This window comes from Scomber japonicus, chromosome 11 (genome assembly GCF_027409825.1).
Source record: "Scomber japonicus isolate fScoJap1 chromosome 11, fScoJap1.pri, whole genome shotgun sequence".
NCBI classification, from domain to species: domain Eukaryota; kingdom Metazoa; phylum Chordata; class Actinopteri; order Scombriformes; family Scombridae; genus Scomber; species Scomber japonicus.
Window position 1 is genome coordinate 18,209,192 of NC_070588.1, and position 16,208 is coordinate 18,225,399.

At 38.5% G+C, this 16,208-nt stretch overlaps 2 protein-coding genes across 3 annotated transcripts; both read left to right on the forward strand.

Moving 5' to 3' along the window:
* Positions 1 to 5,038: 5,038 nt before the first annotated feature.
* cmklr2 (chemerin chemokine-like receptor 2) lies at positions 5,039 to 8,646 on the forward strand. 2 transcript variants are annotated; one of them, XM_053328539.1, is made up of 3 exons: positions 5,039 to 5,187; positions 6,540 to 6,657; positions 6,754 to 8,646. In XM_053328539.1, the coding sequence occupies exon 3, from the start codon at positions 6,784 to 6,786 to the stop codon at positions 7,861 to 7,863; it is 1,080 nt and encodes a 359-aa protein (XP_053184514.1). In that variant the 5' UTR covers positions 5,039 to 5,187; positions 6,540 to 6,657; positions 6,754 to 6,783; the 3' UTR covers positions 7,864 to 8,646. The 2 variants fall into 2 exon arrangements, with proteins under 2 accessions (XP_053184514.1, XP_053184513.1); XM_053328538.1 differs by having other exon boundaries at positions 6,770 to 8,646.
* Positions 8,647 to 10,003: 1,357 nt separating this feature from the next.
* Positions 10,004 to 15,990, forward strand: LOC128367864 (NADH-ubiquinone oxidoreductase 75 kDa subunit, mitochondrial-like). Its single transcript, XM_053328531.1, has 18 exons — positions 10,004 to 10,082; positions 10,451 to 10,551; positions 10,632 to 10,739; positions 10,879 to 10,955; positions 11,228 to 11,309; positions 11,464 to 11,594; positions 11,680 to 11,865; positions 11,950 to 12,084; positions 12,170 to 12,284; positions 12,390 to 12,535; positions 12,634 to 12,762; positions 12,858 to 12,987; positions 13,079 to 13,239; positions 13,340 to 13,494; positions 13,980 to 14,155; positions 14,240 to 14,374; positions 14,512 to 14,584; positions 15,450 to 15,990. The coding sequence occupies exons 1-18, from the start codon at positions 10,004 to 10,006 to the stop codon at positions 15,539 to 15,541; spliced, it is 2,211 nt and encodes a 736-aa protein (XP_053184506.1). The 3' UTR covers positions 15,542 to 15,990.
* Positions 15,991 to 16,208: the final 218 nt, after the last annotated feature.

The window sequence follows — 16,208 nt, forward strand, 5'->3', positions numbered from 1 at the left end:
GACATGTGGATAAAGTGGTATATTTACAGAGTTAGAGCTAAAATAAAATCCGGCACCGGATCTGGCAACCCGACTGCTGGAATTACTTTTTGGTTGTTGCGACTACGATCTCGAGACATTAGATGGCGTTGTTCTGCTCATTCTACATATTCTACCTTTAAGTAAGGCCATACAGATGAATCAGGTGGATCGCTAAAATATATTACAGATATTAGGCCTACTTTTCCACTCTGAAAGAATACAGAGTGGGTGTGCAGGTGGTCGAGTGGTTAAGGGCGCATGCCATATACGCAGCGGACCCCGGTTCGAGTTCCGACCGGTGGACCCTTCTGCATGTCACCCCCCCCCCCCCCCCTCTCTCTCTCCCATAATTTCCTGTCTCTCTACTTTCAAATAAAGGTGCCTATGCCAGAGAAAATCTTTAAAAAAAAAAAAAAAAGAATACAGAGTGAAGCAAAACGCAGTAGACCTTTCCCATGGTTCAAGATATTTTGATTGATCAAACACAGCTGTATCCTTAATTGTGATAATGGTTGTATTTCTGGTGTTATTGTTGGAGCTGTCCTCATCACTTGCGCTTGTGCTTTGCCTGTTATTCAAAATGTCTGCTGCGAAATAATATATTTATTCTGTATTGGTATAATGCTCTCTTGGCAACACTATTCTTAAAACACTGGTGTCAGTCGAGGCCCTTAAGAGCTTGATTCAAACTTTAGGGAGGCACGCATGTTTGAACAGCTAATTTTAGTGCCATGGATGAGCAAGCAAATATAAAATGAAGTGAAATGAGAGTAATTCATAAATGTGCTCCTAGTCTGTTGAGTCAGTATGTGAAGAAAGGCATGAATGCTTGTGTTCAAGACATGAAGATTGCACCATTAAGTTAACACTTAATGTACCCTTTCTATATGAGACAGCAGAATGTCTTCAAGAAAGACTGTGTCATAGGCCATGGCTTCAATCAGGGCCTGGGTTGGCTTTGATTGTAAGGCTGCACAGAACACACACACACACACACACACCACAGAACTGTTGGAGGATGTGACAGCTCCCCCCTCAGGGCTGAATGGTCCACAGAGGGGATGAAATGGTCATTTTAGGTCACTGGAGATTGAGACAATTGGGATAAGGCTGTCTGGTTATCTGATGAAATAAGAAGGGATGAGTAAACTGCAGCGTTCCCATGAACAGTCGAAGTATTTGTTTGTTCAGCCTACAGCAGTTTAGAAAAGTTTTAGTTTTAACTTTGAATCATTTAACATGAATTAACATAAATAATTATGACATTTAAACATCATCAATACACTATGACCTTTAAAGTAATTTAGTGTCACACAGCCTGTAATAACTTTTACTTTTTTGTTCAAGATGTAAAAGTTAATTCCACAATTATTCACACAGAGCAGAAAGCTGAACATTTTGATCTCAAAAGATGTTCTGGCCATGCTTCACAGATGTTTTGTGTTTGAAATTACAGATTGTGGCCAAAGGAGCTATTTGTTCATATAGCAGCAGTTTTTTATCAACTGCATATTTTAGTTGTGATGTATGCAGAAGAGTAGCTGTATTTTTTGGATCAACAGCTGCTGAATATCCTATAAAGAACCAGTATTCCTGGCTCATACTAGATGGATTTTCACTGTTTACTTCCAATTCAAGCACTGGATCAGCACTGCGGTATTTTATGTACAGTGTGTTCTGTCAAGTTTGACTTGGGCTCTAGACTTCACATTTGTTCATTTTTAACTGAACTGAACTGTTACAAACTGGAGGCGTGAAGTTTTAAAAATATGAGCCGGGGGTGGGTGTCTAATATGAGAAGCAATATGTGGGATCAGGTGCTTTTGAGCCTCACCAATACTTTAAAAGTCAGGATGTCTCAGCCTCTGCTGCATCGATCTGGACCATTCTTTATTCAGTCTGTCGCCTACAAACCTGATACCTTTATGAAAGCCCACTACTTATTTGCTGGCGCCTCTCTTTAACCATACCTGATGCACTGGCTGTCATTCATGGATAATGTAGAGATAAATAATTCAAAAAGTCACTTCTGTTTAACAAATGATGTTGAGTTTACTCATTGTAAAAACAGTTGAATAATGTCTTCTGTGGCTTAACCAAGTCTGAGAAAACAACCACTGATGATGTCATAGGGGTTTTCTTGGTTCGGGTTTGCAGACTCCAAAATTAACTTAAAGACTGTGTTACATAGAATTTGAAAGACATGGGCCATGTACCAGTATAGCGAACCCCAGCTGGAATGATGGTGAAGCGTACAGATGTGTTGGAAGCCTTTATTTATGTTCGGCCATCATCCTTATTTTTTAACACAAATTTCTCCGCCCTTCTCCTTTCTTCCATTACACCGTAAGAGCTGATGACCATAAAAATAAAAATAACCCATATGCCTTATAACCTTACATATGAGAATTAGTCCAACATTTCACATAACATAACATTAGCAATAAACACATAAAAGGACTCAAAAGGGTCTTATATGTCAACAGCACCATACCATGAGGCCCAATACACATACACAGAGGCTAATGTTAGCATGCTAACACATTTAACAGTACACATTTCTCCACAGTAAATACAAAACAAGGAGGCAAAATAGCTGCACATGCACATTATTTACACACAATATCTTGTTCCCAATTCCAGCTAGTCGCTTAAACATCTGAAGGTATCATTTTGTAGAAGAGCCGTAGTTTCTGACGGTACCGTCTACCACATACTCAGAACTGACATATAGAAAACTTATTTATAAAGACCATAGACTGTATGATAAAGACCGCTACTTCCGCCCGAAGATCGCCAAAATAAAAGCATACAGGACGTGAGCACCTTATTAACAGAAACGGTAACTTAAAGTTACTGCTTACAACCAGGCAAGGAGGAACTAACACACTATTGAGTTGCATAATGGAAAATGTAGTATTTTTATGTAGTCTGTAATAGTAGTAGTGATGTATTTATTATATTTTATGGCCTGCTCTCTCCAAGTCATCCAACTTTATGGATGCACAAGGCTAAATAACCTGAGTATCCCTTCCAATAAAACATAAATGCACATAATTTTGCAATTTTGAAGATTTAGAAAGTTGTTTTATCTAAACTTTTACAGTGCAGTCAAGCTTACTCACTCATGCACATTCAGCCCATAATGAGCCTACCGTCCATGATTAAAATAAGTCTATATAATGCACAGTCTTCTTCATATATACAATGTCATAAATCAAACCGTTTTGGAATGGCAAAAATATACATATTACATGTAATGGCATTATGTAACTTAATTACTTAATAAATGTAATTGTAAACTGTCGGTGGCGGTTTTTGCTATGGGCAAAGTGGGCAACCGCCCAGGGCGCAATCTACTTGGGGGCGCACGACGCTCTCAAAAAAAAAAAAAAAAGATTGTGTCCTCAAAAAAAAACAAATTGCCAGTTTTCTAAACTAATACCGCTCATTTCCACATCAAGTTGGTGCAGTGGGCGATGAGGCGCCCCGACTATCACATCAACTTGCTGCTGAGAGTCATGTAAACAGGTTGTGTGTGTGTCAGAAGATAAGGCAAAGGGGAGGGGTGGGGGATCAACTTGGGTTATGTGAAAATGCAATAAATAAATAAATAAAATGCAAAAAAAAAAAATTTTTACATACTATATTTCATTTATTCACCTTATTTTTGTGTGGTGAAGGATTTGTGCAATTTACATTGGAGTTAACATACTACATGTCATTTATCTATCTTAATTTCTTTCTCTACTCTTGTTAACTTTTGTATTTAATAACATATGTAATAAAATAACATAAATAGTTCAATATTGTGCTTGTGTTGGGGTGGGGGGAGGGGGCGGGGGGGAGGCGATGGTCGGTCCGCCCAGGGCGCAAAACTAGCCAGGACCGCCTCTGTAAACTGTTACAGTTAAGAAAATGTTGATGACCACAAAGGGGGTTACATCTGAATTCAGACCTTTAAGATTTTGCTCAGGAAGAGGGTTTATTCCTCATTTTTTAATATTTAACATGTTACATATGTTAACATATATTGCTGTTTTTAATTCTCATTTTTAAAAATATATAGTGTCACAGTACAAATGAAGGCCATGACAGACTTTTTTCATAAAATATCTTTATTTGATATTCCAAAAATCTAAATGAATGAATGAATACATTTTCAAATGCAAGATGAATCTTGCTTTATAAGAAATTATCTCCCAGTTGAAAAGATTTATTAGGAAATTAGAAAAGTAATCAAAAAGTAATCAAATGTAAGTTACATTGTTTTGATTAAGTAATTGAAACAAATTACTTATTAGATTTCAATTAAGGTAACTAGTAATCTGTAACCTATTACATTTCCAAAATAACCTTCCCAACCCTGATTATAACTTAAAGTACAAAAGTCACTTCAGTCACTTCAGTATTACATTGCCAACCCAGGAATTTGAACCAAAAAAGACTAGAAACATAAATGGCTGTTGACATAAACATGAACAAACAAATTTGCCTGCATATTAAATATTAGAGACATGTGAAGGGCATAAACATGTATGTTAAATGTTATTGTCAATATACTGACATATGTTATGGTTGTCATAGCACCGCCACAAGTATACCCTCTTATTATGAGAACTAAGCAACATGCTGTCAGTGAGTGTCAAAGGAAAGCAAATGAAGAAGTGAGACATAGCAAACAACCCCTGAGTAAATTCCCTCGGACTTGGCCCTTCCCACTGACGCAGTTGGTGCCTTTGGGAAGAAGAAAAAAAAATCTCCTGTATGTCAACAACAGAAAATCAGCAGTATTCAGACCCTTTCAGTTTATTCAGTGAGGGAATGAGCGTGCTTTGAGGGCTGGTTTACCCTGCTTGTTATGAAAAGCAGCCGCAGCTCCTCTGAATGAAAGCATTCTTCTTGTTGAGGGTGAACCAATAACTTCGCCTCATTCTTTGGTCCATGAGTGACGAGTAAGCCAGGCGCGCCCACTGCACATCTCCACTCCTCTGTGCACCCCGTACCTAGAGTTTAGTTTGGATTGACTCACGGAAACACAAGGCTGCACAAGCCGCAGAAAGAGTTTAGGGACTATAGCTAAAGGACTGGCAGTCGATTTCATCCGGGAGCTGCCGCTGTTCTGATTCAGCAAACTGACAAAAGAAGAAGGGCTGCACTTTTGGGGTAAGCAATGCGCTCTCCTTAAAAAAACACTCCCTCTTTATTCACACTGTCAGTACTGTGTATGTGGCACATTTGTACCATGTTTTCTTTTATCTGAAAGGCTGTATGTTTACTGATATGTTAATATAGCCTGTAGTGAGTACTTCTTTATTGCACTGATTTTGCATTCAGCGTTTTTACCATATAGTTGTTTTTGGTTCCAGTACTGTCCAGTCTAATTGTTGTGTTTCCAATAGTTTTAATGGCAACATCAAACATTTTTGCCACTTTAAAAAAAATCATGGGCTTATTTATTTTTTCTCTTTGAGAATGAAGTCAATTCAATTCCAATTCTTCTGGCAGTTCACTTTCCCAAAACACTTCAAAGTTTTCTTTCTTTCTTTCTTTCTTTCTTTCTTTCTTTCTTACTTACTTTTTTGCTACAGTAGATTTCTACAAGTTCGACAAGTTCTCCCACTTTGTATTTTGTCCATTACACTAATAATGCATTCAGCATTTTGTCTCTAAGAGTGACTGTCCAGTGTATTGAAGCCAGATCACATCAGAGTCATAGATTCTTGCCTAATTATTGCACCATGTTTCTTTTTCCCCTGAAAGGTTTCTATTGTTGTTCTGAATGTTTTGAATAGCTTAAACATTCCTACTCTTTATATTGTTTACTTACAATTCTGTTTCCTACAGCATTTACATATTATATATACATTTGTAATCTAATTTAATGAGGACTAAAAACAACAAACAAACAAACAAACAAACAAACAAAAAGTATTTGACTTAAACACGTATTTACTTTTATCAAACTTGAGTAAAAGTGTTAGCCATTCTGGCCTTGATGATACTAAATTGATGATATGCGCAACAATATAACCTTTCTGCTCCATTCTACCTATTTTTCTGCACTTTGTTTTTATTTTTTATTTTTTATATTTTTATTACTATTAGTGGGGCGGGGTGGGCATAATTGTATGTTTTAATGTTTGGGTTTTATTTTTATTTCTCAAATTGCATGTTTTTTGTTTCCAATTCTTACTGTTAAATGCTTGTTTTATGTAAAGCACATTGAGTTGCTATTATGAAATATGCTATATAAATAAAGCTGCCTTGCCTTGCCTTTCTCCAAGGTGCCTTGTTGGTGATGGCCTCAGAAAAGATCAACAAAATGCTTTTTATTTCTGTTCTGACATTGAAATTGAGCCTCCACATGTTCTAACTTGTGTAGCTGTATGTGTCAGTCCTTCCATGGTCTCTAAACAAATAACAAGCAACATGAATCATACTAGGAGAACTCTGTCTGCCCCATCATATCTCAGTCCAAACTGGTGACGCAAAGGGATGTTGATACTATGTTCCAGGGTTTCTTGGGACACAGTTGGAACTGACTGCAACACAGGAACTGAATGATAAGGAAGACACCTGAGGCAATTGTGTCCATTTTGGAGAGCAGCCCAGCAAAGCAACAACAAGTGTGAGGTGAGAATTTGTGGTAGAGGTTGATTATACTGTACTGGAAATTCCTTTAGTCACTGTGTCTATGGATCATCTCAAAGAAACACATCTTATCATCAGATTTCCCTTCCCACAGATACCTTCACGACAATGACTGACTCCAGCGAGGACTATGAAAACTACACTTATGAATATTACCTTGAGTATGGCGACTTGGAAGACATTAAAGTGGACCACAGGCAGAGAGAAACTATGCACATTATCTCAGTGGTCATCTACATTATCTCCTTTGTGCTTGGCCTGATTGGAAACGGCTTCGTCATCTGGGTGACGAGCTGTAAAAGTAAAAAGACTGTCAACAGTGTGTGGTTGCTCAATCTAGCAATCGCAGACTTTGTATTTGTGCTTTTTCTACCTTTCTACATTGATTACATACTGCGGGACTTTCACTGGGACTTTGGTGTGATCATGTGTAAGATTAATTCATTTGTGTCTGTGATGAACATGTATGCCAGTGTACTCTTTCTCACAGTGCTCAGTATAGACCGATATGTCTCCCTGGTCCACCTTAACTGGTCTCAAAGGTATCGCACTGTAGAGAGAGCCTGGGTGGTATGTGGTTGCATATGGGTGCTAGCTGCTGCCATGAGCTGTCCTGCGCTGATCTTTCGTGACACCATGCGCTTACATGACAAGGTGGTGTGCTTCAACAACTTCCATGCACAGGATGGACACACGGCAGCTGTAAGACACATCATAATAGTGGTCATTCGCACCACTGTGGGCTTCCTGCTGCCGTTTACTGCCATATGTGTAACAGGCATACTTCTGACAATCAAAGTGAATCGATCTAAGGGCTCAGTTCGTTTGTCCAGCTTCTCCAAAACAGTCTCTGCAGTGATTCTGGCCTTCTTTTTATGCTGGGCTCCTTTTCATACTTTCAGCTTGATGGAGTTGTCCATACATTCCTCACTATACTTACATAACATACTGAAAACTGGCTTTCCTCTGGCGACCAGTTTAGGTTTTTTTAACAGCTGCATTAACCCCATGCTCTATATGCTGCTGGGCAAAAGGGTTCGTAAGATCCTGAAGCGTGCATGCCTGGACATTACGAAAAGCTCACTGAGAGAGCTCAGCCAGTCCATCTCTGCCACTGAAATTGAGACTGTCCCAGGTGCTCCTCAAGACAGTTCACCAGAGGAGCCAGTGGAGTCATCAACTCTATGATTGCAAGCATCCACGGACTGTTGTCCATGACAAACATGAGGCTGAGACTGGCTGTTATTTGAACGTAAATGTAGAGAGTTCTCATAGCTGTTCTTTCCAGCTGTAGGATTTTTCCTATTTTGTTTCATTTGGACAGTTATGACTATTTCAACTGGCAATTACTCTAAATGGAAAAGTATGCACACATGCTTCATGCACATTGAGTTTGTGTTTGAGTTTCCATTTTATTTTGCTATTATTGCATACACTAAATGATCTGCAGAAAAAGAGGCAAAATCTTAATTAGAGCTGAAACAGTCAATTAGTTGAATCAGTTACAGTTTTGTTAATCATAATTGTTTACGACCTTTTTAAAATAAAAATGTGAAGAATGTTCTGCTTTCAGCTTCTTGTAAGGTTTTGCTGCTTTTGTTGTCTTTATGATAGTAACTGTTGGTTTTATAAGGAGTGGAAAATTCTGATCGAGTTATTTGTTTAAACTTAAAACATAATCAATAAGTTAATCAAAAATATTGTTAGTTGCAGTCCTAGATGAAATGCAATTTACATATTTACATTTTTTTTAAATTGTTGTTCTCTTTTGAACAAAGGGCATCTGCTCATTAATGCACAATAGGCTGCTCTGCTTTTTAAAGACGAGATATGATATGGATATCTAATTGTAGTCGATATTGTTATGTTTTTGTACAGTTTTATACTGGCTGCTAGAGTCACCTATTAATGTATTTTAAGATTTTATAACTAGCTGAGAGTTGTATAAATGTTTTATTATAATATATTCAAATTAAAGAGCATTTAATAAATGTGTTCTTCTGAGCACAGTAGTTTGTAGTTTGTTTGATCATCTTCTTTGCATTGTTTTACTTGATGTCATAAAATACTGTCATGCCAACATCATTAACAAGTAGACACAGACAAGATTTCCAGGAGGAAACACTCAAGGCTGATGTAAATACAGATATGAATTTCCTTCCTTTTCCTGTGGGCCTCTTGACAAATTCAGTCATTTCCTGTTATTTCCTGCTGGTGAACCCTGACCAATCAGTTATCAGTTACTACACACTGCTTTTTGTATGTCAAAAGCCAGAGGTTAAAAACCACTGGTGTCATCTTAAATAATGTGTTGTCTTTAAGAGTGTTTCCATTCATCCATTGTGTCAAATGTTCATTTGAAAAGTAGGCTTGCTAAAGCTGTTATATAAATGTAGAGGAATATAAAGTACAATATTTCAATCTGAAATGTGTAGAAGTGTAAAAAGTACTCAGGTACCTCAATATTGTAATTCAGTACTACTTGAATAAATGTAAACTTTCTATTACTGAGTAACCAACGTGACTTTAGCGTTTGGATAGTGTTGAAAACATGCACCATTAGATCAGCATTTGGAGAAAAGTAGCCTTCCAGTGAGGATTATGGTATGGTCAGGATTACTTAATCCGTGACGCAGCAGAAAAGACGGTGCGCAATCTGCGTACGAGTGTGCAGTCTCATGAGAACACTGACAAGGTAAGTAACCTCAACACAGTTTGGTATGTAACCTTAGATAATTTATAGTATATACCACCATTGAATTAGCGTTTGAAATATGTGGTTAGAATGAAGCAGTAAAGCATTTAGCGTTAGTTAGTCGGATGTCGTAGCGTGTTATGTCAGCTTGTTTGTAAGAAACCATGACAAAAACGGTGGTTTTACATTTAACGTTTCCATGGAAGTTGATATTTATCACCTAGCAACGATGGAATATGATGACAATGACGTTACCGTTATGTTATATATTAACATGCTAGCATCAACGTTAGCTGTGCGCATCATTTGACCAGTTAACTCATGTTTGAGTGTTTATTACATTTCCAACTTGACTCGGGGTGTCAAAAACGTGAAATATTCAGCTATATATCTATAAAGCGTTGTACAGTGCACCCTGAAATGTATAAACACGCTATCTGCCGTGTTAAACATGCCGCAACAGTGTCAGCTCATTAGCGACACTTTTGTTTTTGTTTTGGTACGCCTGTCGTTTGTAGGATGTGCCGTTCATCAAGAACCAGTGTTTACGATCATAGCGCTGTTTTGTTGAAAATGTGTCAATCAGTAGAGATGGACCTTAGAGATAATGTACCTTTCTGCCTCTCTTGAAGCATGTTGCGTTTGCCTGTTGTGAGCCGGAGTCTTTTTCCAGCAGCCATCACAAAAAGAGGCGCCGGTGCAGTCAACAATGGTAACAGTATGCTACTTCATCAGCTGATTAATTGGGGATGTCTTCCTTATTCACAATATGTGTCTTGTATTTCTGTAGAATAACCATCTTGTTTGTTGTGTGCAAGCACTAAATATGTGCCTAGAAGCCTGGTCACTTTGCCCCACTGATGGATTACAGTCAGGATTACAGATTTGCCAGCTACCACATTTGGTGCCAGGCTGTTGCTCGCTCACTTTAGTAAAATGTGTCAGAAACCTGTCATTACTGTGAAACGTCATCAATTCATAGTGATATGGAGTGATTAATGGTGTCACTGACTTCTTTATTAGTCACTATATGAAAGAAAACTACATATTGCATAAAACTACTTTCTGTCTGGTTGTAAGGTCGCACTGCAGCTACAGCAACAGCACCTGCCAGTAACCTCCTGGAGGTGTTTGTGGATGGGACTCCTATCATGGTGGAGCCAGGAACCACAGTGTTACAGGTAACATGGTAAATTTGTAGATTCTGTGTTGAATAATGTGCCTAATTTGATATCTTGAGTCATGATATCTCTTGTCCTAGGCATGTGAGAAAGTAGGCATGCAGATTCCCCGTTTCTGCTACCATGAGCGCCTGTCAGTTGCTGGTAACTGTCGCATGTGTCTTGTGGAGATAGAAAAAGTTCCCAAGGTATGTTTTTTTTGTTTTGTTTTCTAATGTAGGTAGAAATGCAAATGGTTCAGTCTGGTATTTTTTGGTCAATGTTAAATATTTAAAGGCAGGGATATGCCTAATTATTATTATTATTATTGTTTTCAAACTCTTCCAGCCAGTGGCAGCTTGTGCTATGCCTGTCATGAAGGGCTGGAACATCTTAACCAATTCTGACAAAACAAGGAAGGCGAGGTAGGATCACACCTATGACTAAAAATCATTGCAGTCTTTGGTATATGGATGATGATAATGATGATGATCTATTTGGACTGTAAAGCTAAGAGTGTTCTGTAATTTTACCTAATTGTCTATTGGACAGTGTTTAACTGTGGTGATATGATATTTTTGTGGAAGAATGGCTTGCATTACTATTGTGTTAGCTGTCTCCCAAAGAAAAAACAAAGTTCACTGATATGCAATTAACCTGAAACAGTTAAATACAAATGTTGCTTAATTTTACACAGAGAGGGTGTGATGGAGTTCCTACTGGCTAACCACCCATTAGATTGTCCAATCTGTGATCAGGGGGGAGAATGTGATCTACAGGTAAGTCAAGAATAGTAGTGTTTTAAAAATCACCACTCTCACTGTAGATGTGTTCATCATATTTACAGGAGTAAATTAGCTTGATTTCATATATGATAGACATGGTTTTGTTTGTAAGATTAATTAATAAAACTGAAAACCATTCTGTGTAAAGGACCAGTCCATGCAGTTTGGCAGTGACAGGAGCCGCTTCACAGAGAGCAAAAGAGCTGTGGAAGATAAGAACATTGGCCCGCTCATCAAAACCATTATGACTCGCTGTATCCAGTGCACTCGCTGTGTGCGGTGAGTCAGACTTGAAAACTACAGTAGAAAAGGTTGTAAATTTGAAAATGTAACTAACTATAGCATTTGTATTTCACATTTACAGCTTTGCCAGTGAGATTGCAGGTGTGGAGGACCTGGGCACCACAGGCAGAGGCAATGACCTGCAGATTGGGACCTATGTGGAGAAGATGTTCATGTCGGAGTTATCTGGGAATGTTATTGATATATGCCCGGTGGGGGCCCTGACCTCTAAACCATACGCGTTCACTGCTCGCCCTTGGGAGACCAGGTTTTTGTGCTCTACATTTTGATCAGCTTTTTGGGGTCAAAGGTTAGTTTTTACACTCATGTAATACCTTTGGTTTTTCTACAGGAAGACTGAATCCATTGATGTTCTGGACGCTGTGGGTAGTAACATTGTGGTGACCACTCGTGGCGGTGAAGTGATGAGAATCCTTCCTCGTATTCATGAGGATATAAATGAGGAGTGGATCTCAGACAAAACCAGGTTCTTTACCACACAAAGTTACTTCACATATGCGTGTATGATGTTTGAATCACTGCTCAACTCTCATTTGCTTCCTTCCTGACAGGTTTGCTTATGATGGACTTAAGCGGCAGAGGCTTACCCAGCCAATGGTGAAAAATGAGGCAGGACAGTTGGTGCCCACAACCTGGGAAGATGTGCTGACTCGTGTTGCTGGAGCAGTATGTAATTTATGATGATTAGGCTTTTTATAGCAGCATATGTTAAGTTACAACCTGTTATATCAACCCTAGGCTGCCCTGAATAGCATCTGTTTGATTTAACAGCTGCAAGGAGTTGGAGGACATGATGTTGCTGCAGTTGTTGGAGGCCTTGTTGATGCAGAGACTCTCATTTCTCTGAAAGACTTGCTGAACCGTTTGAATAGTGACAACCTGTGCACTGAGGAGGTGTTCCCCATGTCTGGAGCAGGGTAAGAACATACAGATGGAAAAACTGATATTGGTACAAAGCTAATTTTATGTTAGGTTCCTTATTTAGATTTTGGCTGTTTTTTTTTTCTTTTTTTAGAAGTGATCTGCGTTCAAACTATCTTCTTAACACTGGGATTGCTGGCATCGAAGAAGCTGACCTGCTGCTTCTGGTTGGGACTAACCCACGCTATGAGGCTCCTCTTTTTAACGCAAGAATCAGAAAAGGGTAATGAAAATACAGTATCTCTGGCTGTTGAACAATGTTGAAATCTCAGGGATGTGAAGCAAATATGTTAATATGAACATGCATCTCTGCTTTAGTTGGCTTCACAATGAGTTGCAAGTGGCCCTAGTAGGAATGGAAGTGGACCTAAGTTATACCTATGACCATCTTGGGGAGTCTGCAAAGGTTCTTCAAGAAATTGCATCAGGAACTCACCCATTCGCACAGGTAACACTCTGAACACTCAGCTATACAATTAATGTTATGAATCAACTCAAGTGTCTCTTCCTAATTGTGTGTCTTTTTTCTTGTCTTGCAGGTCTTGGCTAAAGCAAAGCATCCTGTTGTTGTGGTTGGCAGCAGCTGCCTGCAGAGAGAAGATGGGGCTGCGATAATGGCTGCTGTGTCAACTATTGCTCAAAATGCTCGCATCAGCAGTGCAGTGGAGGAAAGTTGGAAAGTTCTCAATGTGCTTCACAGGTCATTGTCTTTGTAAATTAGTGGGAAAGCTTCCAGGAGCATTACAGTGTTCTACAGGGATGTTTGCTGTAATGTATGTGCTGTTCTGCTGCATCCTCAGGGTTGCCAGTCAAGTGGCTGCACTTGATCTTGGGTATAAGCCAGGAGTGGAGGCTATCCGGAAGAACCCACCCAAAGTTCTGTTCCTCGTAGGAGCGGATGCTGACTGCATTACTCGCCAAGACCTCCCGAAGGATAGCTTCATAATTTATCAAGGTCAGCTGTTTGACCTCACAGCAGCAGACACTCTGCCATCTCTCAGCTACATACATTTATGTATAGCATCTGAGAAAGGAAGTGTAATTCTTGATAAATAATGTACAGACAGAAAATCTTAATAAGTGAGAGAAGAAACATAACAAATGCAGGTGCTTCCATACAAGGCACGAGGGGACACTGAATGATTTAAAGAGTATTAAAATGATGTGAATCACATACTTTGGGTTTCACAGTGAAAAAATCTTAACCCAGTTGAACACCTATTGGAGATTTTGGACTTGGTGTTAGACTACAAACACCACCACCATCATCAAAACACCACATGAATGAATTCCTTTGAGTTAAGCTCTAGATACTTGAGCGGTCCATTCCACGGAGTATTGAAGTTATTCTGTTGGCACTATATGTTGATTTATCTTTTGTCACCCATCTTTATATTTTGTTAATATTTAATATCAGTGGTCTGTGTTATAATTTCCCAGGTCACCATGGAGATGCTGGTGCGCCAATGGCTGATATTATACTTCCAGGAGCTGCATACACTGAGAAATGTAGCACCTATGTGAACACCGAGGGCCGTGCCCAGCAGACCAAAGTGGCTGTGACTCCTCCGGGCATAGCCAGGGAGGACTGGAGGATCATCAGAGCTATATCTGAGGTGAACTACATTACTAGATAACTATGTTGTAGTAAATAATAAGAAATAAGATTAAATACTGAGTATTTTCTGTCCTCATTTAAGCTTGCTGGAGTGACTCTGCCCTATGACACCCTTGATGAAGTGCGTGGGAGACTTGCAGAGGTTTCTCCAAATCTGGTGCGATATGATGATGTCGAGGAGGCCAACTACTTCAAGCAGGCTAATCAACTGTCTAAGGTATGTTGTTATTTTCCTTCAGCATCTGTTTAGTTTATTATAGATTAACTGTAAAAGTTTTATTTTTAGTTTAGCTTATTGAGTTTGCTCCATGTTGTACTCCATGATGATGGTGATGTTTGGTTTATCTCTTTCAGGCAGTGAACCAGGCTGTCCTTACTGAACCTTTAGTCCCTCCACAGATTACTGTGAAAGATTTCTATATGACAGGTGGGCTACCAGTACTCAATTCAAATGTCCCCCCTTTTACCAAACGTAGTGTAATTGATGATAGTGAAAGCAAAAAAGTACAGAAAACAAAAACATATTTCATAACAACAGTAGATTATTGAAATGATGAGATTACACAAACAAAGGAAAGAAAGCTTGATTGAAGATGGCCAGAAAATATTTGATTGGCCAAGAGCAGATTTCAATGGTGCCTGCAAATATCATATGTAGTCTCAAAGAAGGGACATGCTTGTTGAGGTTGTCTTCATTATATTTAAAACTGAATATTAAATTCTGATTAAGAATTTCTATAATGGGTCCATGACATTAATCATTTACATTGACAAAATACAAATATAAATTTACTTTTTTTCTTGTGTTAGAACATGTAATCGCTTTTACCAATAAACATGACAATATCCTCACATTTACATGAATTAAGATTTTCCTTAGTCTAAAGCATTATACTCCAGTATATTTTAATTTAAAGCCTATAAGCTTCTCTACTGAAGAGGGAAATTTTCTCTGTGTTCATTGAAAATCAGATTTTAAAGGGTGGTCCTACTGGCATGATCACAATTAGTTTGGAGCCGGTCGTGGTCCACCCTGCAATTACACAAGTGTGATATGGAAACTTGAAGCCTCTAGTGCACATACACAAAGAATGGACTTTTACAGTGAAAAAGGAAATATCTTGTGTCAAACAGTTAATCCTTTGAAATTAACCATATGTGCATATACATACATTCTGGATTTTTCAGAGATGAAAAGGGGTTACAGTAGATGTAATTTTAAGACTTTTCAACCAGATAATTAAACTTGAAAATATGCAAATTTTAAATATTCTCTCAACCTTTATCCACAGATCCGATCAGCAGAGCCTCCCAGACGATGGCAAAGTGTGTGAAAGCTGTGAAAGAGGGCGCACAAGCTGTAGACGAGCCAGCCATATGCTAAATAATCTACTGTAACAATCAACGCACAATGGATAGCCAACGAAGTCTTGAAAAAAAAATTATACGCACAATTTCTGTATTTGCACATTCCTAGAAACACATTTATTTGCAGTTGTGTTTTACTATAGCAGCTGTTTTCCTTTAGCTGATGCCTCATAATCTATGCACATTATACACTGTACTAACCTGCTGAATCATGTGACCGTGATACTTAGGTTTTATCAAATCTCCACATATGCACCCTGACAGTTGATGTTTGCACTTGTTAGGACAGTTCATATTTTAGGAGGTGTGACCAAAGCTTTAAAATACTCCAAAGTGAAATATAGTTTATTGTCTTCCTGTTTAAAAAAAAAAAAAATCCCAATATATAAAAAGTGTTTAAAATTATATTTTACTAAAGACTGTGGTATAACTGCAAGTGTAGCTATTTGTAAGAATGATTATTTAATAAACCAGTTTTGTGTAGCAAGCCTAATGAATCTTTGCAAACCCTCTATTTTAAGTGTGTGCTCTACTTAAGAAAATGTTAAAAGTATCACTATCAGTATGTATGTGCTGGTGCTTTGGGTGGATCTATTTTGTTATCGATCCCGCTTGTGCAGTCTTGATCCGGTATCTGATTGGCACGTAGTCCATCATCAGTGAGCAGTGCGGCAGCAGGGCTG

Bases quoted from the DNA above. Each gene is read 5' to 3' on its own strand.
- cmklr2 (XM_053328539.1), top strand. From the start codon at position 6,784: ATGACTGACTCCAGCGAGGACTATGAAAACTACACTTATGAATATTAC.
- LOC128367864 (XM_053328531.1), top strand. From the start codon at position 10,004: ATGTTGCGTTTGCCTGTTGTGAGCCGGAGTCTTTTTCCAGCAGCCATC. The intron at 11,866-11,949 runs GTTTTTGTGCTC...GTTTTTCTACAG, and splicing joins GCTCGCCCTTGGGAGACCAG to GAAGACTGAATCCATTGATG. The intron at 13,240-13,339 runs GTCATTGTCTTT...CTGCATCCTCAG, and splicing joins GTTCTCAATGTGCTTCACAG to GGTTGCCAGTCAAGTGGCTG.